We start from the raw sequence: 25,223 nt of genomic DNA on the forward strand, positions 1-25,223 counted from the left end.
TTTCTCATTATTTACATATTCTGGTCAAAGCACAGGTGGTACAAGTAACATTAGCAATGGCTCTGTCTTATTCACATGTCCCAATAAGCTGTAACAGTGAGTCAGCATGAACAATAACAGCTAAAAGTAAAAATATGTAATATTGTACAACATAGCTGCACAGATGTAATGGATATTAGCAAATGTATGAATAAGTAATGCAGCAGTGACCTTATATAAACCATTTACTGTGTACAAGATATAAGGCAGACACTGGCTGGACAATGCAGAGGATGTTCGATCAGCTTCTTGAAAGTTTGACAGCTGTTGGAGTTAACAGAAGGTGGCGGTATTGCAACAACAAGGCTGCAAGCTGCCGTTAAACGTCGAAGAAGAAAGCGAAGAAGACAACTTGCGGTCAAAGTTGAAATTTGACGCGAGCACGTAAACACACCAGTTGGAGAACGTAGTTAGAGGAAGCATTTTGTAAACGCGTTTTTCTTTAGTTCCTAATGTATTAGTTATTTTTTAATAGTTATTAGACCGGAAAGAACGTGAGAGTAAATTGTCTGTAATACCCCTTAAATTTATTTGCGCGGAACAACTAGCTAGCTATACTTAGCTGTTGTTAAGCTAGCACGTTAGCAGGCTAACGCCAGCGTTAGCACGGTCGCTGTCATGCTATGGATCCGTTAAGCATCGTTGAGGATGAAGTGGCTTTGGAGGGGCTGGACGGAATAACTCTTCCCAGTCTGTGGATACGACTAGAAGATCGACAGCCCAAGTTTTCCCTGAAGCTCGACGACTGCACCAAGGAGCTCATCTGGAAGTCACTCATCAGCAACACCGACCTGAAATTCTATCAGCTCCCGCAGGAGAGAGAGGATGTTGTGCTGTATGACAGGTGGGTTTAGCCATCATTTAATTCTTAGTTCAACTCATTTTTCAATAAGATAATTACAACAAATCAGACCGTGATGAAGATGACAATGCTTCTATTGTTAAGTCTGTTTCAGAGATATGCTGATTCAACTTAATGGCAGTTTTGGAGGCTGCAGTTCAGCGATTGAATGTAACTAAGTACATTAACTCAAATATTGTACTTAAGTATAAAGTTCTTTACTTGAGTATTTCCACTTCATGACACTTCTACTCAAGATTTGACATACAAAACACACGAACAACCTTTAAATCATGATGTATTGTAAAAAAAATAAAACCCAATAGTATCTACAATTTGAGTATAAAACTATTTGTCAGTTCATCTTATTGATCATTAGTAATGAGCGACTGATTTGATAACTGATTAATCAGTTGTTGTCGAACAAGGCAAGACTCTCTTTAATTGTGTCTGTGATGTAGCCTTGCAGTTGTACTCTAGTATAAAAAATCTGAAACTTCAGACTTCTTAAAGGTTCAGCTCAACCAGCTGCAAGAGCAGCAGAGAGAGAGAGGAAATGCTGCTTAAACATGAATGCATCAGTGATGATCCATGACCCATCCATCCATTCATCCTGCTATTAGCTATACCCACTTATTCTTGCGAGATTGTGGGGTAGAAGAAACAGATAAAGAAAAATGAAGAACTCTTGGTTGATTCAGTTCATGAGCCAGGTTTTGTTTCTCAGCATCAGAGGTCAACCTCACTAATGCTCTTGTGGCTAAACATTATATATTGTATATGTGTGTGTGTGTGTGTGTAAGTATATATGTTTCACATGCTTCTTTGTATTGGAGTTTGGATGCCCTGACTTAGGTTTTGTGTTTGCATGCATGTTTGTGTTTTCAGGTTTAAAGACGTCGACCCAGACACAGGCACTGAAACCACACAGAGGTTTTCGGACACGCAGAAAGACATCTACCCGGTCCATATGGTTCTAGAAAACAAGGATGGGATACAGGGCTCTTGTGCATTCTTCAACCAGAGGACTGACATCACTAAGCATGTTCGCTCCATGTCCCTCACCCCATTGCTCAGCTTGGAGGAGGCTTTGGAAAGGTTCGTAGAGATAGTTTGATAGTATGTAAGAGTGACTGTTTATTAAACCACACACTGCCTACATGGACAGTCATTTCTGTTCCTGAAATGTCACAAATGCACTGCGTATTTTACAATTTTATGATTTAAAATGCAGCTTTATGTATATAGCACCAAATCACAACAAAAGTTCACTCACGACACGCTCCATATAGAGCAGGTCTAAACTCTTGTACAGAGACCCAAATATTCGCCCATGAGCAAGCACTTGGTGACAACAGTGAGGAAAAACTTCTAAGACCACAAATGTTGTTCAGTTAAATACATTTCAGCAGAAGCAAAAAGAGCTCTGAAATGTTTTGGGTGAGAAATGTAAGTTTTAGTACAACTGTTCATTTCTGTTATATTTCATATTTTCCACCTTCTTTCTACCCTGTTCCTCCTCAGATATGGCCGAAAGCTTGTTGTCGTGGCGTCCCAGGTGCTGCGATTCAGGACCTTGATTGGTAATGAGAGCGACCCTGATTTAAAACTCAATGACGACTCTTACTGTGTGTTGGAACGAGTGGGCCGAGCTCGATGGCAAGGAGAGCTACAAAAAGATCTGCATGGCTGCTCTTTCAAGTAGGAGACATGTACACACTTCATTTATTTAGACACTTTTGTGAAAAGGTCATTGTTACAGTATTTGAGCATATCCAAAAAACTGTTGATATCCAAGTCTTTCATGAAAAATTCGATATGGATCATAGGTCAATATATATGGATTATTAGTGTGCATGTAAATGTGTGTTACAAGCTGTGGTTTAAATGTTCACTGTATAACACTACTGTATACATATTTAACTGCTTGAATGTTTATCTTGTACGACAGATATTTATCCTGAATAGCCAGACGTTCAGATGTTTATCCTGTATAGCAAAATGTTAAGATGTTTATACTGGACAGCTTAGTTCTTTATTTTTATTTCACTATTTTTTCTTATATTATTATTTTGTATTTTGTATTCTATTTTTGCCACTTACTTGAAAGTTGTTCTTTCATTACTTTAAAGTAGTTATGGTCATTACTTGAAAAGTAGTTCTTGTCCTTACTTGAAAAGTAGTTCTTGTCATTACTTGAAAGTTGTTATTGCCATTACTTAAAAGTGGTTCTTGTTCATATTTTGTGTGTCCACCTTTTGAGCTGCTGGAACTGCCAATTTCTCTTTGGAGATGAATAAAGTATCTATCTGTCTATCTAACAGCCGTGTTGTGTTTCAACAGGATCGATGCTCGAAAGTTGCACTACATGAGGAAGGCTCTTGTCAAACATGGACTCGTCAGCATGCAGTCTCACTGCACACGACTGAAGTCAGGACAACAGCAACACTCCATTCTTCTGCTGCTCAAACGCTTCCATGTGAACAGGTCTGTTTATGGTCTGTGTACTCTTTATTTTTGTTTTCTAATTCTCAACACTGTCCTGCTGCTGTGCACATATAGAGAAGGGTGTGGGAAACAGCCTACTATGCTCCTTTTGCAATCTCTGTGTTAAGTTAAGTCTAGGCCCTCATTACTTTAGCAGTGTAGCTGTAGATATGTCAGTGTGATGGTCTGTCAGTCCACCACTTTGATCTTGATTTAATATCTCAACAGTTATTTGAAGCATTTCAAAAAATTTCGTACATTCATGGTTGCCAGAGGATGAAGCCTAATGATGATTCCTTGAATTTCCCTGTTGCTTCTCCACGAGGTTGACATTTGTGGTTTTGAGTGAAATATCTCGACAACTGATGGATGGTTCAAACATAATGTCCCCCTAGGTGAATGTTATAACTTTGGTGATCCTTTAACTTTTCTTTTAATGCCACCATCTGGTCAAAATTTTGATTTGTTCAATACTTTGGTACTTATGACCAAAGGCCTAATCTTGGATAAAGTAGTCTCACTTGTCTCATCAATGTTTTTTTTTTAATATTTTCGATAAAAATATTTGTGAAAACAGGAAGCTTTTTTAGTGGAGCATAAGCGTACTGAAGCATACTGAAATCATGTCCACTTTGAGTTCAGTTGTAAAAAAAACAGTCAACTTGTTATCAGTTAAGTGCATCTCTTCTCACCCATAAGCATGAAACCCCAGTTAGAAGGAACAAAGTAAAAGTTTGTGCATTTCTAAATGTAATACTCACATTAAGTTGTATCCTTAAACTAAGTTTATGCTCAACACAGTGTCTCCAATGCGACAGGTACTTGAACTTTTTGTATTTACAGTGTTTGTCCATGGGCGTCTCGGACAATTTCTCTGCGACTTTGGCCTCACACGCCACTGTGCACACTCGTAGCTCGTAGCTCACTACTGTGTAAAACAAAGCTTTAGTCTGTTGTCTCTGTTGCTCCCACCCTCTATCTCTGTGTCGCTCATGAAGAAATTCCTCTTGACCTCTTCTGCTCTTTCAGGAGGAGTAAGTATGACATACTGATGGAGTACGTGTCCAACTTTCTCCAGCAGTCACCTGGTCAGTTTGCCACTTTGGCCACACTCAAAAAACTGGTTGTGAGTATCTCTCCTTGAGTTTCTGTTTGTCTGTGTGTGTTTGTCTTTCTGTTTGTAGTAATAACTGTGTTTTCTTGCAGAGTGTGAAAGACAGTACTTTTAAGCGTATTCTTCAATACATGCGATCTGCTAAGTTGGTTGAGTTTTGCCAGTACCCTCTAGAGGAATTAGATCCCAGTGCCAGGCCCTGCACCAACAAATCAGGTAATGTGCCACTGAAGCACCAGTACATCTAGGCACAACATCTCTCTGACTGATTTTCTTGATTAATTGTATATAAAAAGTTTATTATTATTATTATTATTATTATTATTACTGACCTGCCATTCCCACTTATTAAACACTGTGTAGTACAATAAAAAGCATTTTCTTACATGCAGTATGTGTCATATGAGATATGATGAGACAGAAAGTTCATATAGTCATAAAGTTAATAAAGTCATGAGTTACTATAAGAATATTTTAAAATAGTGTAATGATGAAATATATAAAATAAATTGAAAGATGAGGAAGTTCTTTCTTACACATGAAAACAAAAGTCCACTAACTAGCTTTCTCCACCTTTCAAATGTATCTCACCATCTACTGAAAAAGCGAGTAAGTGGACCTTGAGTTAAGATTTTTTTTATTTTTTTTTTGGACAAATTTAAAAGCTGCTAACGATGCTGCAAATGACTTTGATGATGCAACATCACTGCAAAAATACACTTAACTGACGTATATTATAACTTTGTAGTGATTATATTAAGCTTTGTATTTGCCACGCGCTTTCATCATTTCGCTTTCTTTCCAGGGGGTAAAGTGCAAGTGCGCTGTTTGAAACTGATAAAGCCGTATACAGGGAAGGGGGTCGCCGATGATGACGATGATGATGACGAGGAGGAAGAGGATGACACTGTAGTAAGAAGAAGAGCTCTCCCTTCAGAGGGGCGAATCATGGAGACTGATGTCCTGTCGCAGGCCTATCACATTAGTAAGTCTGATAACTTTCCTCATTTGTATTTGGACACATTTTTATTTTGTTTAAGCTCAGAAATATTGACTGAAGGAAATGTCCTGACTTTCAGCTTTAAGGATGTTTTGGGATGCTCACATCTTGAATTGATCGTATGCACATGCACTATTGGACATTGTGTGTTGTGTACAATTTGTAGCACAATTCTCTGATAAACGAGGATACTGATGAGAAAACGAATTTCAGGATTCACCAGTGAAAAGGAGGGGTCAGCGTTCCTCACGATGGTCATTTATCAAAGCTACAATGACAAAATGTTTTTTTTAAATGAAGCCTATGAGACATCTGATCAAACACCTCTTTCTTAATATCAGTACTTTCCAACTCACTGCTTTTCTTCAGCTGCGATACTGCTCTCTCTGAGATGCCAGACGTTGTGCAAGCATTGTAGCTTTTTCCATAACTGTCCTGTCATGTCTGAAGAAACTAGTGTGTGAAAGACAAGAAGCCACCACTTTAACAGATAGATGAAGCCAGCAGTATCAGTCTGAAATGTAAATAGCCACAAGTTCAGATCCAATGTTCAAGAAAATAACATTTTTCTCCTCCAAATTACTGTATTATTAAATGGTGCCTGTGTCTTTTTGTCGTACTGCAGTACTATCCTGTGGTACAAAGGGAATTCCTCAGAGAGATATCAGGTTTAGCATGAACGTCGGTAAACTGGAATCACGTATGCTCTGCCGAAGGCTGGAAAGGGATGGTCTAATTAAGGTGAGATCCAGGCTGTTAATACAACATTTGCCTTATACAGCCAATTTTCTTTGCCACCAAAATAAATTTGCTCTCCACCAACAATCCTTTTTTTTGTATGTGGTAATTCTTCCTTTCAAAAATTGCTTGAAAATTCAACCAAGTCTAAAACAGTGACGTCTGTCAGAATTGCTCATGTGCAGTTAGAGAGACTGGAAAAATGTCTTATATCATGGGATGTTAGCATGTAAATACGATCAAGCAGCACACTCTCAATTGTCAGATATGTTGGGGCGTCCCACCCTCATGACCTCCACCAGAGGTCAACCACCACAAAGAAAACCCTTCCTCTTTGAAACGCTGTGACGCCAGATCTGATAATACCAATATGAGATTACTTGAGGGGTGGCTTGTTAATCTGTTTGTTTCAAATATGATGTTGGTTTGCAAAACAAACAAAATATAGCAAACATCCTTGATTTATAATGTGGTCCAGTACAACGTCAGAGCAGTCTCAAATCTTAGACTCAGTCAACACAACAACCAGAGTAGTGGTTTCTACAAAAGACGCACATTTTAAATAACGTAGTATTCAATTTAGGATTATTTTATTACATTTTGTGTTACACAGCTACTACGTGAGCTGGTTCTGGTCACTCATGTTATGTGTGTGATGTCTCACCCTGCAGGGGTTCATGGAGGATGAAGGTCGACAGAGAACTACAAAATATATCAGCCATAGGTGCGTATCTGTGAAGAGGTGTAAACTTCTAAATTCTCCCTTTAACACTGCATCATATCAAATACTACTTCACCAAATATTGTTCTGTTCACTTCTCTTGACAGGTGTGTGGGTGTGAGCGATCAACTCCAACTGTTTGCTAAAGAGCAGGAACGGAAGAAGCTTCTGTACTCCTCTGCACCGCAGGCGTCTAGTACTGCACCTGCCACTACAAAAACACCATCAACCTCAAAGTCGACACCAAAAGGAAACAACAAAACTCCTGCCGCAAAGAAGATTCAAAATTCAAGTGAGGGAGGAAACAAAGATGCAGAGGAGGCTGGCCAGATGTGTGGTGATGGTGAAGTGGATACAGCAAATAACGGCTTGGGTGGAAAGGGAGGTAAAGCAAGAGGAAAGTCAGGAGCAAAAAGAAACAAGGCAGGGAAGAAGGGCAGAGAGAGAAGTAAACAGACACAACCTGAAATTCCCATCGCGCAATCCACACCAGCTCAATGTGAGTGCTCATTTAGCCTTTGCACATTTCACAACAGATACTGCTTAAAAAGGACTATTTTAGCCACTTTCAAATGCTAACTGTGGACTGTGATAATCGGAGTATTGGTTCAAAAATCTTTATGTTGTTCCATGTCTCTAATTTCTGCCATCCCTCAGGTGAAACTGCAGCCTGCAGCAAATCCACAACCACAACACCTGACTCAGTGTCCAATCCCAGTACAGGTAATTTGCTCCAACTACATTTCAGCAATCGTCAAACTTTTTGTTTTCTATCTGGCCGTCCACAGCACAGACAGTGCTGTAGAAAATGAGCAAATCCTAAAGCAACATTATGCCCCCCCCAAGGACAGCTGTAGTTATGCAAGCTAAATGGTTTGGATTTGGTGAGCTGACTTGGACTTTCTAAAATAGCCAAACATCAAGCAAGTGCAGCAACACCAGGCACAGAAAACTAGCTAATGTTACTAACTAGACCACCGGCAAGACAGGTCAGTAATCATTTCGTCCTCAGTTTTTAGGCATGGGGATGATGGTGGAAGTTTTGAAGTAGGCTGGCACATAGCATGCCTTTAGTGAGGTATTAAGGATGTCTGTTAACACTTGAGACAGCTGACCAGCACAGTGCTTCAGGGTGGATGAAGAGACAGAGTGTGACCCAGCAGCTATGCAGCGGTTTAGCTCTTAAAAAGCCTGCTAACGTCCCTTTCTAGAATGGAGAGGGTCATCACATTGGTAGAATGTTTGAAGGAGTCACAGGGGATGGTATATAACAGTAGAACTCCTCAGCTTGTTGGCTGGGTGCAAGTTGTCAGTGGAGTGCAGATCTTTAGGTCTGTAGATAGTTTTCAAGCCCCTTCGAGACGGAGCCAGTCCTCGGCTTTTAGCTGTTTAGCTTCCATCACTGCCTTGCTAAACTTGCATGTTGTCATGCCTCTTCCTTTCGTAACCTTAACTGTGAGTTCAACCGTAATGGTAACCAGCATTCCTAACAGAAGCTGAAGTGGGACATCACATCCTCTGTGAACTCATGCAGACTGTTGGTAGCAGTCCTGAAAACATTGTCAGCACAACAGAAAACAATAGAAAACATAGTTGGTAGAGTCCAAGCACGCTTTTGCTAAGTGGCACTGTTATGACAAATCTTTGCAATCTTTGGTGTTGTGATTTCTTTTAACTCTTTTTCCATGATGGATATATATCATATTTGTGTTTTCCTTTGTTCTGTTCAATCATATTTAATCCAGATTGTCTATTCCATCAGAACAAGCTCATGTTGAGGAGGAGGAAGAATCCACCTCAGCTCCTGCCAGCCTTTTGGCTCAGAGTGAGGCGCTGAATGCAGCTGATAACCCAGCAGACAGCAACATCGTGGTTGTTAAAGATGTTTCCCAGCTGCAGGTCAGTCTGATAAGGTGGTTTCAGTGTTTTTGTCTTCACTGTTTTGTTCCAGATGTTTCAAATGAGTTCAGGAGTGTTGAAAATAACAGCTCACTCCATCTCCTTTAGGCCTCCACATGCAAAAAATCCGGAAAGTCTTTGGAGAGGTCTCACGAGACGTACCGCCTATTGAGAAGGAAGAACCTGATCGTTGAGGCAGTCCGCAAATTCAAAATCATAGACGGTCTTTTCCCGTCAGTTTGTCTCCATTGTTATGAGTTAATTTCAAAGTATTTTATCACACAGTAAGAGAGCAGGCAAAAATGTCAACACGCCGTCTTTCTCCAGGCTGCTGAAGATGATCAATGACGAAGAGAAGCAGGATGGATTCAGCTCAAAGTGTTGCAAGAAGACTATTTTACGTCTCGTCCACAGTCTGTCTAGAGAAGGCTTGCTGAAGATTTACAAGACCACTGTCGTACAGGATGGGATCACTAAGAAGGTAAATACACACATCACACCTTGATGGTGAGTTATATTTCCAAACCTCTCTGCATGTAACCTGTGGTTAATTGATTGTTGATCAGATGACAGTTATTAAGCCGTCAGTTTGATTTGCAAGTGCTGTAACTAAAAACCGTTCAGACCAATCGATGTAATAACAATTAACAATGGCTTTGATTCACAGCATTAATGTTGAACTATTCCTTTAAGCCTGTTCAGCATAAAACAGGAGTTGCGTGGCACTCATATCTGACCCATATATTTTGTAATTTGACTGGTCAGTGTCTGTGGAATTGGTGTTGACCGCACGCATATGGTTGTTTTTTTAAAACAGATATTTCCCACCTATGTTAAAAAAAATCTTTCCACACAACCGTCGTTTTGCAAAATATCTCCGAACACAAAAATCTGCACTTTAGAAGGTGCTTTAAAAGGTGCCATTTATGTGTAAAGGAGAGGCTCAGATGCAGAGGAAAATGTTCATTTTGCTAAACATCTGTATATTTGTAGCCCCAGTAAAAGAAAAAAATATGCATAAGAACAAGAGTACATTTTAGATTAAACCTGTAGAGTGGTTGTTTATTCAGGTTGTATCACAGACTTTCTCAAACCTCTATCTCCTTTCTAGCTATCACGAACATTTCAGTGCAGGATTACACTGTAAGTTTCCATTAATAAATCAGGGTCAAGGTTCGTTCTCTTTTGTAAAGTTGGATCATTGCAAAAATCTTTTATTTTCCACTTGAATGTTACTGTTGAGTAAAAGTTATGCTTAATATCACAGCATATAGTCTTAAATTACAACAGGAAAACAACTGTATGAAGAAGAACATTAGAAGAAATAATGAGTAATGATTCCTGTGTTAATTATGTATAACGTAATTGACGTAAACAATATATCATAATACAGTTAATCATGATTCAGTGATGTTTGGAACATGATCAGTAAGAAAACTTTCACAGGTTTAGACGACGAAAAGAAAAGAGATGCCTTTTGTTAATTGTTGATATCCCCCCAACACTAAACCCATCTATGTGTCTGATGTTCTCCTACATTCAGATTGAGATGGTCGTTCATCCGTCCATTCAGCCCAAAGATGAAATAGTAAACCGAGTCATTGAACAGGCTCGCTTCAAAATCTCCAGCTCTTACTCAGCAGTACGGTGAGCACAAACATGTCAAACAGATTGTTTTGTGGTAAACCCAACATTGTTCTCAGATACTATCTTTTCTCACGCTGTCTGACTCCCCCGACTTTATTTTATTTTCTCAGTGTAAATGTTCTGTTTACACGATCCTGACTCAGAACCTACTGTAGAATGGAACAAGGAAGTATCTCCGTCTCGTGTCTTGATCAAGATATCTTTTTCTTCCTCCTCTGTCCCTCAGTCTGCAGCACGATGAAGAGAGAGACAGAGAGCAAGAGAAAGGGTCTGAAAACATGACCGCCAGAACTTCTAGAACCCAAAGGAACAAGGCTGACAAAAAGAGACCAAGCATTAACGATGAGCAGTTCAAGCCCACACCAGGTTTAGTTCCACTGCATTTTAGATAAGCAAAGTGGATGGAGTTATTTTGGTCTGCATGGGGTCTGGAAGACCTTTCTGAATACTCAATATTCAGTCTGTGTCTTCTCTCTTTCTCTGTTTTCATAGTTCGGGGACTGGGGAAGACTTTAGGCTTCCAGCCTAAGATGCATCGTCTGCGTGCTATTCACAGCTTCCTCTGGTACCTAATATACGGGCACCCGTGCGAACACAACTCCAATGACTCCAATTCGACCAGTCAAACACCAGCAAACCCAAATAGTTCTGACCCTGAAAACCGTGAAAAACAGAATCTGGAAGATGCACAAAACTCCACAAACACTGATGGACAAACACAGTCATGTGAAAGTGCAGCAGACGGATCCGTGGACCCACAAACTGCAGATTCCACGCTGTCTAACTCACATGTGACATCATCCGGTGATGACGGGGAGGAGCTGAAGGATAAACCAGCACCTGGTCTCTCTGAGTCTGACATGAAAGGTGAGGCAGCATCATGTGTGGGAACTCTGCTGTAATGAAACATTTCCTTTTGTTTCTCAATGACGTGTTTCTGTCAGAACCAGTGTATGATTTCTTCACACCACAATTTATTGCTGCATTTTGGGACTTATTAGTTAGGGTATTAATATTATAGTTATTTTAATTACTGGGACAGAGGAGACTTTCAAGCTGTTTTTTCCCAACTAACCACCTTGATTTTTCTGTCATAATTTCTGATAGTGTACGCCGATGAAGAGTCATGGAAGAGATTCATGCCTCCTGTGCGTGTACACAAGGAGTTTGACAGCGGCTGGGCGATGGTTGGTGACCTGCTCCTCTGCCTGCCTCTCTCTGTCTTCGTACAGGTCATACAGATCAATTATAAGGTGAGCACACATTTGTCTGTATCGATAGTGCTATAGTGGTTATACATACTCATATGTCCTCAAATTGAAGCAGATACACATGACACACACTCCTTGTGTCCTTACACTGTATAGTAAATTCAGTGTAAATGGAGTTCAGTCGTCAGAGTTTTTATCGCTGAAAATTTCAATCAATTTCTTATAATCAACCTTCAGAATAATTGACTTTTTTGCAGGATTTCAGCAGCCCTGAGAGCTCAACAGTCTGCAACTTAAGAAAACACAAGCAAAAAGACAAAACACAATCAAATTATGATTATTAAGTATGATAATTTTGGAGGATGTAGTTTATGGGGCTGTTGAACTGTATTGAGTTGTCCTAAGAATTTATTTTAATATTTAGTTTACCTCACCAATATAATCGGGCTGGACAGCATGTTAGATACATAGGTCGAGAGGTTGTACATGTGGACATTTAAGAGATGTTGTTGATGGCCCACTTCTTATAGCACAACTTGCAATACAAGAGGAAAGCCAAAGCATCCGCAGTACATGAAAACTCATTTGTTGACTTGTGTCCACAGGTGGATGGACTGGAGGAATATGTCAGTGACCCTGTGAAGCAACACCATCTTGTCAGAACGTTGCCTGCCAGAATGAAAAGACAGCTGCTTTATAAACGGTGACTTTCTCTCTCTCTTGTTCTCTCCAGAACTCATCATAGCTGTAATTCTAAATTGAGGGTTTATGGGTTTTTTTACATTAGGAAATACATCTTCACATTTCACGAGAACCTGCAGAAGCTGGTCTACATGGGTCTGCTGCAGTTTGGTCCTGTGGAGAAGTTCAAGGAGAAAGATCAGGTACACAGTAACCACATCGAGCCGAGTCTCACCACACAGAAAGAAAAGATCTTCATCATCATAAAACACAGAATTTCATTTTCATTCAAATACACAAATATTATCATAATGTTTGAAAGAGGGACAAACATCTCTGAAGATTGAATGTTGTCCTACAGCATATGCCCCCCCCCCCTTTATTCTAAAATAGAAACAGCCATTTAAACTGTACAGTGGAGTTCAGGAAGGGAGGATTAAAGTTTCAAATTAAAACAAACATGTAAAACCGCAATAAAAAATGCTCTACGTTTGTTTTTTAATTCAAGTGATTTTACAGTGTTGTGTAAGGAATCTATTTCAGCTTAGAAATGAAGAATACTTGGCACATTTTTTAGTATTCTTTGTCAAAATAACTTCCCTTTCAGAATAAAAAACAACCTATGAATCCAAGTGACTGATGTAAGTCAAAATTATAGAAGGTTTCTCTGAGGCCAAAAGAATAAGAGGCGTTGACTTTGGAAAGAAAAACAAATGAACATGTGCTTCCCAAAGTTTTCCACAAAAAAAAAAGCAACAACAAAAATAAATCAGTATCTGTAAATGTGTGTATGTCGCATCAAGAAATAGAGGTTCTTTACTTGTTCAAAGGAAGTCAACGTAAAATAAATTCTTTTTTCATATGTCTCATATTTGTTCTTCATATCTTCACTGATCCAGGTGTTTGTGTACCTGAAGCGCAATGCCAGCATTGTGGACACCACCAGCTCTGAGCCTCATTACTGGCTGGTCGCAGAGTCACCTGACAAACCGTTTGAGAGGCGCCAGTACACGTTCAACACTGCTGAAGATGTAGAAAACTACTGGTTTGACCTGATGTGTGTCTGCCTCAATACACCACTGGGTACATGTGCACACACACACACACACACACACACACACACACAAAAGCAGAATTAGTCATAGCACTGGCAGTCACATGGGAAATTCCAATTTTTTCTCTTTGTTTGCATTTTGTAGGTGTGATCCGCAATAAGAGAAATGTTACAGACGATGACGCTGCCCCTTCCTTTGTCCATGAACGCAACGTGTTCGCAGGATTGGCCTACCTTCTAAAGTAGGTGGAGTATGATGTCTCTGTAGGGCAGGGCAAGTTTATCTGTGTAGCTTTACATAAGGCAGAAAAGCATTAGGAAAATACTGCATGTTAAAGAAACATGAGGAAACATAAATACAAAGAGACAGACATAAATGTGGTTTTAGAACGAGTAGAACAAAACAAAATCCAAGATAAAAAAGCTAAAATTGAGTAAGATGAATAGAAGAATCAGATTTATAGCACAGCTTCAGCGCAGTGCAGTGCATAATATGAATAAATTGTGACAAAGTAAAATAAAGGCAGTGGCAAACACAAATATTTAAACCCTGGATTAACCACGTTAGAGCAGGACAACTACAGTTCATCTCCTGTGTGTGTTAAAGTGGCACTGACGTACATGTGTATCGGCACACTCACCCAGGGGCAGTCGTCAGGTGTGTGACGACGGCTCAATACCAGGAGACGGTAAAGGAGCAGGAGGACTTGACTCTGAATTCTTTGCTCATCTTAAACGCAACTGGTTGTGGACCAATCACCTGCTCGCTTCCAAAACGGTATGTACCCAGAACACACTCAGAACATGAGTGCACATGTGCATGCATTCAGTGCATACACAGTATTAAATGTGGTCTAATGTTTGTGCTGCCGTTGTTTTTTAGACCCCAAGTGGTTTAGAGGCGAAGGAGAATAAAATCCGACTGAAGAGCCTGCTTTCTAAAAATGCTCTCAGGATTGCACTTAAAGCTGGTGAGTTGCTGCTTAGAACACAATGATTTTCTCTCCTTAACACTTTCTGTCTCCAATCACATATGTGCTAGCTTTTGTAGCACAAGTTGACTTCTTTCCTTAATCCAGCAATAACAACGATATTTTAATGTTTACATGGCATCAGTGTTAATTTTTGCCATGTTTCTGCTCATCAATAATACACTTTTATGCGTCTGTCTGTTACAGGAGGAACTGCTACACCTCGTTATGTGACTGCCAAGCGACCACTGATGGCAGAAAATGTTGAGGTATGAGTTTTGTCAGTTTTATTATTATTTTTACGTGCACTCAGTTGCCAGTTTATTAGGTACACTTAGCTAAAGGTAAGTTAGTTTAAACAGTCCTGCAATAAATCCTCCTTTTGTGAAGGTTTTAATGTTCAACAATGATGATTTTGGAGCATATAATGACATCTTTATTGACATAGCACTTATCAAAACAAAGTTACACATGGCAAGCAAAGAGCACATAAAAGATAACTCAAACACACATGAAAGATAAAAGAATACCAAATGATCAAAGTTTGTTTTAAGCTTAGATTTAAAGCTAGGTGTACCTAATAAACTGCCAGTAACTTTATTTTATTTTTAGATTTTTCATATCCATTTCTTTTATGTGTCAGTTTTACTGTTGAAAAAAAATACACCCCACAACACCTGCTTACAACATACAGTGTCATTAACAAGTTGTATGATGCTCTGTAGGCTCCTTGTTTAACAGTCCGATATGAATCTATTACAGATGACAGTGACGATGTTATCTGAGCTTTTTCAACTGAAAATCTTTTTCAGAATGCTTCTTTCACAATTAAACCACAGTCACAATTACCGCTCAATTCTAGTCTCCATTTGTTGATGTCCATCGTCACAACAGTATGTTGTGATCAGTGTTACACAGTATTGTAAGAAGTGGCCTCAATGCCAAGTCTCCAAATAGTGTCAGTGTTTCGCCTTGCTATATTTGTATTTTTTCGGTGTGTGGTCCACTGTTTTTGTAGCTTCCTCTTGGATGCGTGCTGGTAATGGCCTGGCACCTGCTACCTTTTTATGAAGTCCCCACCTCACCTGCACATTGGCATTGGCTGGGTGCTGCACACACACTGCCCAAAATAAGAAAATGCAGGAAGGACGCAGGGCCTCTGCAGATAACTACACCACCACACACTTCTAGTGCCACAGAAGTGATGATTGAGAGGGATTATTTTTAAATGAGTTTATACATTGTGTTTTTAGGAAAAACCTGCACAGTATGCGTTAAGATCTAGTTCACAATCAGGTGTTTGTGGTGTTGTGTCTTCTTTTGCGTACAGGATGCAAGCAATGTTTCCTGTTCTTGTGTGTTCGTAACCAGGTGGATGTAGAGCCTGCGTCCAGAAACCAGCAGGTGGTTGGAGGAAAGAGACAGAAGAGGAAGAGAAGCAAAAAAGAAGTTGTCAGGGCCCCTCGCAAGAAGAAGAAAGGTACAGTGTGAACATGAAAACTCAGGGATGTGAATGATGGACTAACGACGGGACAGCTGACAGATTGTGTGTTTGTTATTTGCCTAAAAGAGCCCAAGAAACGCACCCCTGCCCATGATGCAGCTGACCATCAAGCTCTGAAGAAGATGACCAGACAGAGAGTCTCCTGGTCTATACAGGAGGACTCACTGATGATGCTCTGCAGCGTGGCCTCGCACCTGCTCAACAGCAAGGTATGTGCACACAAATACACCAAGCACTGTTGTTTAAAAGATAGGTTTCCACAGAGTGTTCGAACGTATTCGAAATATTTTTAAGATTGTTTTTTTCATCTGTACTCGAAGAACCCAGGAAGTGAGATCAGTGGGTTTTTGTGTAATTTATTCTCTACTTGCTTTTTTGGTTGTCCATTGTCAAATATTGTGGATAATAACAAAACTTTGTCAATATTTTAAGGCTGATGCCAAGTGTCTAGATGCCAGGATCTTCCTCTTCATTGTCCACCACTGGTTTTCACATTATTATTGCACACAAGGAGCGCGCGCACACACACACACACACACAGACATTCCTTGGGGGGAAAAAGTAAAAAGTTCTTCAGGCCTCTGAAAAATCTTCAAATAAAGTCTCAAAAGTCAGATCCACACTAAGACATAGGGGTTAGTAGATGACATTGATTTGTTTTAAGGAGTCACAAGCCTCACAAACATGACTCATGAATGCTGATTAATTCTACAGAACTCCTGGATGTTTAAATAGGCAAGTGTTTGCTAACAAGTTCTCCATATGAACTTAACAGGTGATAATGTGTAACTGTGGTGTTCCCAACCTGTTTTGTTGCCCCAAAGTGGCCAAAAAAATCACTTATTGCAGGTTTAAGAAGTAGAAGTAGTAGATTATCATAGGACAGCCATGATATGCAAGTACGCTACCTTAATATTTGTTCAAATTTACATAAGATATTGTTAGAGCTCTGCTGTAAATGGAATTATTTTATTCATTTTATTTTTTTTGTACAATGTAAAAACTGCATGTTGGAGATCAAGTCATCACAATTTTCTAAAAAGTAACATGGACGATAGCGGGCTACATTAGCTGGCTTGAGTGACCACAGTGAGGAGGTGTCAGGAGGTTTAAGGCTCTGGCCTTGTCTTATAATGAGTGAAGCTTTCTGTCTTCAGCCTTTTTTCTTTAAGTCAAATATGTTCACACATGTTTGCATCTGTTTGGATCATAACATGGTGCGTATTGTTCATGTGTTGCAGTTAAAAAGGCCATTCATACCTTACTGTGTGGTAAGAGACCTGCTCCACGCAGAGTTCGAGATATCCATGGATAAAACATCTGTTGCTGTGGGACGTCGCACACGCTACATCCTCAAAAATCCTCAGACACTTCTGAACTACAGGTAGGTTCACATAATGACACACACACATTTTTAATCACAATCCGGCAGTTTTTCATCAGCTATGTGGTGCAGGATCTGTCTGGCTGAGGTGTACCAGGACAAACCTCTGATGAGACTGTTAGAGGAGAAGAAGCCTGCTGATCCAGACAATCCAGAGGTGTGTTTTTCATTTTATTGATTTGATTGTGGTCTTTTTTTGTTTCTGAAATCTTCAAGTTGACAGTTGAACATTTCTGCCTGTGTTGTTTCAGGATTGTGCTAAAGTGTTTTCTGAGTACGTCAGGCTGCTCAGGCAGAAGTTCACCTCTGCTCTGGGCCCTTGTGACACCATCATGCCTGACACAAAACATCAGCTCTTCTCACGGTAAGAAGGTTTGGTGCGCAGAATTAAGACAAGCAGTGAGGGCCTGGACAAAAAGGTTGTGTAGTTTCTAATGTATTGCTGTATATGTGTGTGTTACAGATTTAGAGTTTCAGCAATAGACAGCGGAAAGCAGATGTCATGCAGAGACACCGTCAACTGGTGAGGATTCAATTTGATTTTGAAAAAATTGTCCACTAATTAAATGCACAATCTGTAATTTTTGCATAAAAATGTCTAAAAACAACTATTTCAGAACTATTTTGAGACCCCGGCAGCAGAAATTACACACTGTGTGTATAATGTGGGGTTTTTTTGGCAGCAGTTAATTGTTTGTTTGTGTGTGTCCATTGCAGCACAGATGATATTCATACCATAGTGTTACATAACTTGATCCAGAGCACTCTGGCCATGACCAACAGCCAGATGAAATCCTCCAGATCCTTTCAGGTACAGCCATCTTTACATCTCACCAGAAGCAGAAAGTACGTTGAAGGAATAAGAAATGAAAAAAACTTCTGATTATCCGTCTTTATTCTCTTAGACCTTCCAGTTGTACAGTAAGTATAACCAGGAGCTGCTGTGCCAAGTGTTCATACAATGCAGGAAAAGGGGTCTGGTCAACCGCCGTCGTGTCAATCAGCCGTTTGGGCCAAAGAAGAACAGAGCGCTGCCCATCCTGCCCATGTCCTACCAGCTGTCCCAGTCCTATTACAGGTACACAGCCACCTCAGGGAATACTGTGAATACTCAGATTACTGGCATGTAGTGTATTCTGTTTAACCAGGACATCATTATTTCTTTTATAAAAGATACCTGGCCAATAAACTCCTTTACTATTATTTTTTTTTATTTGTATTGATACACATGTAAGGGGTCATATGGTGTTGTGCCAGTTACTGTAAATTAGAGCTTCTTTTCATTTCCAGGGATTGGTCATATTCAGTCAATTATTGAGTAATTATTGCTTATAGAAAGTCATTGTTTCTTTTCATTTCAGCATCATGTAGAGTGCAACAATTGCAATCCTTACATCATCCCACATCTTTATAAATTGATTTTTAAAGCATAAGCTATTTGTACTGTCTTATAAAGGTCCCTTGCTTTCTTAAACAATATGTCATATAAAGGAGTGTTTCTCAGCAAGAGAAGAACTTTGTTTAAAGTTAACAGGCAACTACCAATGTTCACAAAAGCTCTGTGTACTTCCTGTTTGGTTGTTTCGTCACAATAAGAGCTTTAACTTCTCCTAATGTGAGATGACATGTCCACTCTCATACAAGAACTAAAAACAATGCAGCCCTGTTTGAGGTTGTCTGAGGTTATTTCACGCATACATGACATACATACAACCACCTTATTGTAATACACTTAATGAGATCCATTAGTAGGATTTAATAGAGCAGTTTAGGGCCTTTAGTGACTGCGAGAGCTCTTTAAAGAACCCAGGAATTGATTCAAGCAAACGGCCGCATCATGATAATATTTTGTCTTGTGGCAACATCGTGTTCTTTAAATGTGATGGAAACACAAGCATGAATTCCCCAAAGGAACGTTTTAGTCGTTTCTGAGATCTGGGAATATTTGGTCAAAAAGCTGTCTTCAGTTGTCAGTAACATTATTTGAATCCTCACCACGCGTTTTGACCTCAACTCTCTGTCTTCCACCTTCCTGACAGGTGTTTTTCATGGCGTTTTCCTCACACGCTGTGCAGTGATTCCTTCCGCTTCCTGAAGAGTCTACTTAACAACGGGATGGGAGACAGACCCGCCACTACGTTCTACCATGAAACAGATGTCAGGTCAGAGAACGGGGAGGACCTGATGGAGAGAGGAACGGGGTCACAAAGGAAAAAAAAACTAAGTGAAGTGAAGGAAGATGGCAGACCAGTGAGTGAACCAGACTCACAACCAGAGAAGGCGAACAGTGAATCCTCAAAGGAAGGCGAGAACGACCAAAGAAAGGTGGAAGGTGAACAGAGAAACGCAGACAAAAGCATCACAGCCGGTTCGGGTGAAGATCCGTCCAGCAGAGAGCAGACAGACGATCGTCTTCCCAAAGCTGCTACCTCAAACACAGCAGCCCGAGCTTCAGAGGAGCCTCCTGATGTGTCGGACATGCTGCAGTTCTCTCTGGACTCTCCAGGTGGAGCCTGCGTGATCGCTCTCAGCCTGATGTCTCTGGGACTGCTGAGTGTACACTTGTCTATACCCAAACAGATCGTGGTGGTGGACAGCAACCTGGTGGACAATGATGTAGTCAAGAGGTGAGTTATAATCCATGTACAAACATCACTGCTTGTTGTTGTAAAGCTCAGAGGAGATTATCCAGACTCACGGGGACACTAAAGAGATGTTGAAATGGAATTCCATTTTCCTGCATTATAGGGAGGAGGCGCAAAAAATATTTCTAACCTGTGTGTATAACTGAGATGTTTCAGAACGTGGGCAAATACCTGCATGACCCGTTCATTCACTTACAAGGAAACACACTCATAGCTGGAACTAAACACTGAAAAAACATTATTGACACAGGATTTATAGTATACTTAAGTATACTCATAGTCCATTTATGGCTGTCATTATATTTAGTTTACATTTAAAAAGTCATTCTGCAGTAAAAAAAAAAAAAAATCACATGTAACTCAACAGGTTTTAAGTCAACATCGTTTTTGACTGAGTGGCAGTTTGTGGCTGTCAGGGTATTTATAGTTAAGTGCACAACAGTGGTGCACCTAACAGCCAAATTAGGGAACTGTAAAGCATAGATTTAATAGACTAAAGAAGATATTTACAAAGCAGCTCGTCTTTAGGCACTAAACAGTCAAATTGCACTGAGGTTTTGTACAGGTAAAATGGAAGAAAAGCCTGGTCTGTACATTCATATTTAGAGGTGCAATATTACAAATTGCCACCGTGTGTGTGGACATGTTTCGAGTCTTATCATATTTGGGATATGACATTTACATGGAGCATGAAAAACATGGTAATCCTTAGCCCTGTGTACATGATTATAACAGTATCCAGGTTTCTGATCATCTGCCTGCAGGTCTGAGTTGATTTCCACCATCTCAGTCATGATGTTCTGTACCAACAAAGAATGTTCAGAAACCTGGATAACAGCTTTACCTGCAACAGCATCCTGATTTCTATTGGAGTACCAGCCGAATGGAACCAGATGTTTACATACAACACATAACCAGGATTCTCTGAGATCCCGTTCATAACCAGGATATTAGCACAAGCTGACTCAACACTGTGGCAGAGGAAATCATGTCTGACATTTAACAAAGTGAATAGCTCCTCAATTATTCACTGTGATTGATTCACACTGTGATTGATTCACACTGTGATTGATTCCCTGGCTAAACTGTCACCTTTCAGCATGGCGGCACTGGAAGAAGAAGATGATGATGACGATGACGGGGACGAGAATGAGGGCAGGAAAAGGCTGGAAGTGAAGGCACATCAGGCGTCACACACCAACTACCTGATTATGCGGGGATACTGCTCTCCTGGCATAGGTAGTGTTTGGTTTTTGTTTTTTTTTTACTTTAAATAGGTTAACAGATCAGTTTGGCTTGGATACAAAAAGAGAGAGCAAAAAAAGTGGAAAATAAAAAGAATAAAAAACGAAACATTAGTATGATCAATAAATTGTGATTCTGGGAAAGAGAAGAAAGTATGATTCTCTTTTCTAAAGTCATCTATCAAGCTAAAAATGGCAAACAGTCTCTGGTTTTAGCTCCAGAAATCTGAGAATTAATATGAATAACGTGACAATGAATTTATTATTTTAGAAAATTAAAAGTTCTGTAATGAAAATAATTGTTAGCTGCAGCCCTGCAGTTCAGATTTGATAAAATTGTTTTTGTTTTGTTTCTAGTCAAAATACGCAACCTGAACACCAGCGATAACATCGTGGTGGAGTCTTGTATTATGAAGCTGCGACTGCGCAACACACCTGCTCACCACTTGTTCAGTATGCAGAGTAAGTATCAGTGCATGTAAGACATTTACAGACACAGCTTAACCTGTGAAAAATAATTTTTTATTCACCTTTTCTTCGTTTTTAGACTCTCCACCATTGGATTTGACTAAATGTGGTCCATCCCTGTTGCCCGCCAGCCTCGGCTACTCCACCCGTTCCTCCTGCTCTTCGCCATCCAGTGAGAAGGAGTGTGACAGCCGTTTGGTGCAGCTGAGAGGATACACTCCTCAGGACATAGAAGCGTGTGCTCAGCTCAGGAGGAGCTTAGATGCATTTGGTGAGAATGGCTTGGACATACATGACCTCTACAAGGCTCACGTGCACCTGCAGGAGCCACAGTCTGGACGCACCAGGAGCCTGCAGCAGTATATGAAGGTATATTGTGTTACAATATTATATAATATTAGTATGCAATGGAACAATATAATTTCAACATAAACAACTTGTGAAATGTACAGTAACTACTAAGTACAGCTAAAAACCAAAACCATAGTTACTGCACTTTCTACCAACTAGACAGCTGAACAAGAGGGCTATATATCAAGTGAAAACTAGCAGCTAGTAGCAGCTAGCTAAAAATGTGTAATTGATTAATATAAAATTTGATGAATACATATCTTGGTAATTTTAGTGTGTTGTCCCACGAATTAGGTAATAGCTAAATCAAGTCATGATGAAGAAAAAAACAGCTTAACCATTTTGGCTAGCAGGATTAAGCCTCCTACTCAGTCCTTAATATTTCTGATGCAGACCAGAAGGTGACTTTTTGACAAGATATAAAAACGTTATTATGCAGTCAAAGTGTATGATTTAACTATAAGAACTAGAACATCAAGCTAAAACCCAAACCACAGTCACTGCACTCTCTCCTCCACAGGAACAGACAGACAGACAGCTAAAACAAGGGCGCTAACACTATATAAAGCGGAAGCTAGCTGCAACTAGCATCAAATTAAGCTAAACTGATTTTTTCCCAGGCTACCTTTCTAATCAATAAATTTCAAATTTGATAAACCAACATCTTGTCAATGCTGTTTGTTGTCCCAAACATGAGGAAGAAGCTGAATCGAGTAATGATGAAAAAACATACTAGCTAAACTAGTTTGGCTAAAAGAGCTAGCCTAGCGACGTAGCAGTAACTGCCATCTTAACTTTTGACTCCAGTGGAATTTGCATATGATTTGGTGTGGTTCAGTTGGGGTACAAAAATCAATCGACCCTTTATTGACCCTAAAGGAGCTGGCTTTGGCTTTGGAGGTAGCACTAGCTTGCTACTCCAGATATTAAGGTAGTTAGCTGGACATGCTCATGTTTGTAACTTATGTTAGATCAAATAAACACACACTATTCAATGAATTCTTTCCATGTTAGCTCATATTTTGGGGCTTTGGAAAGACTGAAGACAAAGACCCCACTCTCCATACTGTTTAAAGTGTCACTGTTAAAGCAACCGATTACACATCATGTGCAGAAAAAAAAACCTTCCCTGTCATCACTAATCTAGGTTTAGCTTTAATTTCCCACTTTCCTCGTCCATTGTGTTTCTGCCTGAACTGATCTCCGTCTTTGCTCCAGGAGCTACAAGAAGAAAGCCAGGTGTTGAAGGTTGGGAGTTTTGGCGTCCGTTGGGTGCTCATGCGGCACGCTGAACCTTGGCTGCTGACTATCAAGTCCAAGCCATGGTCCCAGGCACGCTTCACGTCTGACCCCGATTTGGAGAATCAGCACAACACCTCCGTCCGCAAGAGATGCAGGCAAGAAGTCCCACATGAGACAGAGGAACCGCCAGCAAAAAAATCAGCTGCAGACAAACAAGAGGACAAAGACAGAGAGGACGCAGAGATATGGAGTGACAAAACAGGAGAGAAACTGAATGAGGAAGAACAGCTGAAGAAGCAGAAAGAGAGGGCAGATGAGGCAAGTGGAGACAAATTGTTAAGCTTGGAAGAGGAGGGAGGACAGCAGGTGCAGCCTGAGGAGAAAGGACATGAGGAGGCAAGACAAGAGAAGATGGAAACTGAAGAAAGACATGAAAAAAAGGAGGAGGACAGCGTAACCGATGAAAGAGATGAAGAGGCAGGTGATGATGAGTAAGTACACAGTGTAAGGGACTGGTTATTATCTTAGCTACATTTTCCTTTTCCTGTGTCATCTCTTTATTTTTTCTGTTTCCGTCACCAACCTCTAATCCACGCAGTGAAAGCCTGAGTTTCATCAGCCGTCCGTGGCGCATGGTCGACGGCGGTCTGAACCGGCAGGTGTGTAAGGGCATGCTGGAGGCCGTTCTTTACCACATCATGTACCGGCCCGGACTCATGCAGCAGACGCTGGTGGAACATTACAAAGACGTGTTGCAGCCAATGGCCGTGCTGGACTTGGTGCAGGTAAGTGGAAACACTCTCACCTGCATAAGCTCACATGCTTACTCTCATTCTGATTCAGAAAAGGAGGAACGGCTGTGTGCAGCGTTGTCAGAAAAAGCTGTCACATTAGGTCTTCTCACATCAAATTTACCCTTGAAATGATTTCTTTAACAGTATAAATACAAGGAAAACACTAAACCCAAGCTTTTAAAACATCATCTTTGTATTCCCTGCTTGTCTTTTCCGCAGGCACTCATAGACATGGGCTGTGTGACGAAGAAAACGCTGGTTAAAACCCCTAAACCGTCGCTGTTCGCCCGCTCCGGCCAGCAGACGAGAAGTGAGACAAACGTGACGATTGAGGAACCGGACACGGTGTTCTACGAGCCAACCATCAGCTGCTGCCTGCGGCTCAGTCAGGTGTTACCCAACGAGCGCCACTGGAACTACTGCATACCATGAAAGTAGTTCTGGATTACACATGGCCTTACCTGGCTGTTGTGAAAAACCTAAATAATATAATTTTACAAAGTTTCATGTGAAGTTCGCTTCTGGTTTTACAGAACAGGATGTACATTTCTTCTTTGTGGAGGGTTTTTTCTTTGTTTTTGTCTCGAAATTAAATTAAGTTTTGTGTTCCTTTTTGTATGCTAATAAACCTAAAATGATTAATAAAAATGCATTACATGCTTGACTTACCTTTATCTTGCAGGTGAGTGGCTTTTTTTGTTAGTAACATTTTGTGAAAGGAAGCCTTAAGGTATTGATCCACTGATCAGTGTGTCGTACTGCTCAGTCTGCCTGAGAAAAGTTGTGATAGAAGGGCGTCCATTGCTGAACTTTACATTCAGAAGAGCAGGGGCCTGCTTCAGCGAGCACTGCTTATCGCAAATATCAGCAGAGTTTGCAAGACTATGAAGCGTGTCCATCTATATCATGCAGCAACTTATTTGTAAACTTTGATATTTAAAAGAAAATAATCACAAAATGCAATAGAACAGCATGTTCTGAACATGACAATAAATAGGTTACAGTAAAAAAACACATTCAGGACATGACTTTACCTCATAAACACTTGCAAAGTGTTTTTCCAGGTTTTGAAATTTGCAGTGTTTACATTTGTGTTTGCCAGCTGGCAGCCTTCTTTTTTGGGTTCCTCTGCTGGTACGTTACTGTTCCTCAGCGTTCCATCAACAATCAGTGGAACAGCGATTCATA

At 40.3% G+C, this 25,223-nt stretch overlaps 1 protein-coding gene across 1 annotated transcript; it reads left to right on the forward strand.

The window, feature by feature from the left end:
• The first annotated feature begins 415 nt into the window (after positions 1 to 415).
• Positions 416 to 24,704, forward strand: LOC121604711 (general transcription factor 3C polypeptide 1). Its single transcript, XM_041934288.1, has 40 exons — positions 416 to 883; positions 1,769 to 1,978; positions 2,405 to 2,581; positions 3,224 to 3,367; positions 4,397 to 4,493; positions 4,574 to 4,697; positions 5,287 to 5,466; positions 6,107 to 6,222; positions 6,891 to 6,943; positions 7,048 to 7,439; positions 7,598 to 7,663; positions 8,703 to 8,839; positions 8,948 to 9,072; positions 9,167 to 9,320; positions 10,383 to 10,486; positions 10,713 to 10,852; positions 10,979 to 11,353; positions 11,594 to 11,739; positions 12,303 to 12,400; positions 12,485 to 12,581; positions 13,278 to 13,461; positions 13,578 to 13,674; positions 14,078 to 14,210; positions 14,316 to 14,403; positions 14,611 to 14,672; positions 15,775 to 15,883; positions 15,974 to 16,116; positions 17,149 to 17,291; positions 17,364 to 17,448; positions 17,543 to 17,655; positions 17,755 to 17,814; positions 18,009 to 18,102; positions 18,197 to 18,369; positions 19,331 to 19,918; positions 21,036 to 21,175; positions 21,538 to 21,642; positions 21,728 to 22,017; positions 23,218 to 23,732; positions 23,840 to 24,026; positions 24,255 to 24,704. The coding sequence occupies exons 1-40, from the start codon at positions 663 to 665 to the stop codon at positions 24,465 to 24,467; spliced, it is 6,678 nt and encodes a 2,225-aa protein (XP_041790222.1). The 5' UTR covers positions 416 to 662; the 3' UTR covers positions 24,468 to 24,704.
• The last annotated feature ends 519 nt before the right edge of the window (positions 24,705 to 25,223 follow it).

Source organism: Chelmon rostratus, chromosome 3 (genome assembly GCF_017976325.1).
Source record: "Chelmon rostratus isolate fCheRos1 chromosome 3, fCheRos1.pri, whole genome shotgun sequence".
Lineage (NCBI taxonomy): Eukaryota > Metazoa > Chordata > Actinopteri > Chaetodontiformes > Chaetodontidae > Chelmon > Chelmon rostratus.

Excerpts from the sequence above, each read along its gene's own strand:
- LOC121604711 (XM_041934288.1), top strand. The coding sequence starts at position 663 with ATGGATCCGTTAAGCATCGTTGAGGATGAAGTGGCTTTGGAGGGGCTG. Across the intron at positions 7,440-7,597 it reads GCAATCCACACCAGCTCAAT|GTGAAACTGCAGCCTGCAGC; the intron begins GTGAGTGCTCAT and ends GCCATCCCTCAG. Across the intron at positions 13,675-14,077 it reads GGATTGGCCTACCTTCTAAA|GGGCAGTCGTCAGGTGTGTG; the intron begins GTAGGTGGAGTA and ends ACACTCACCCAG.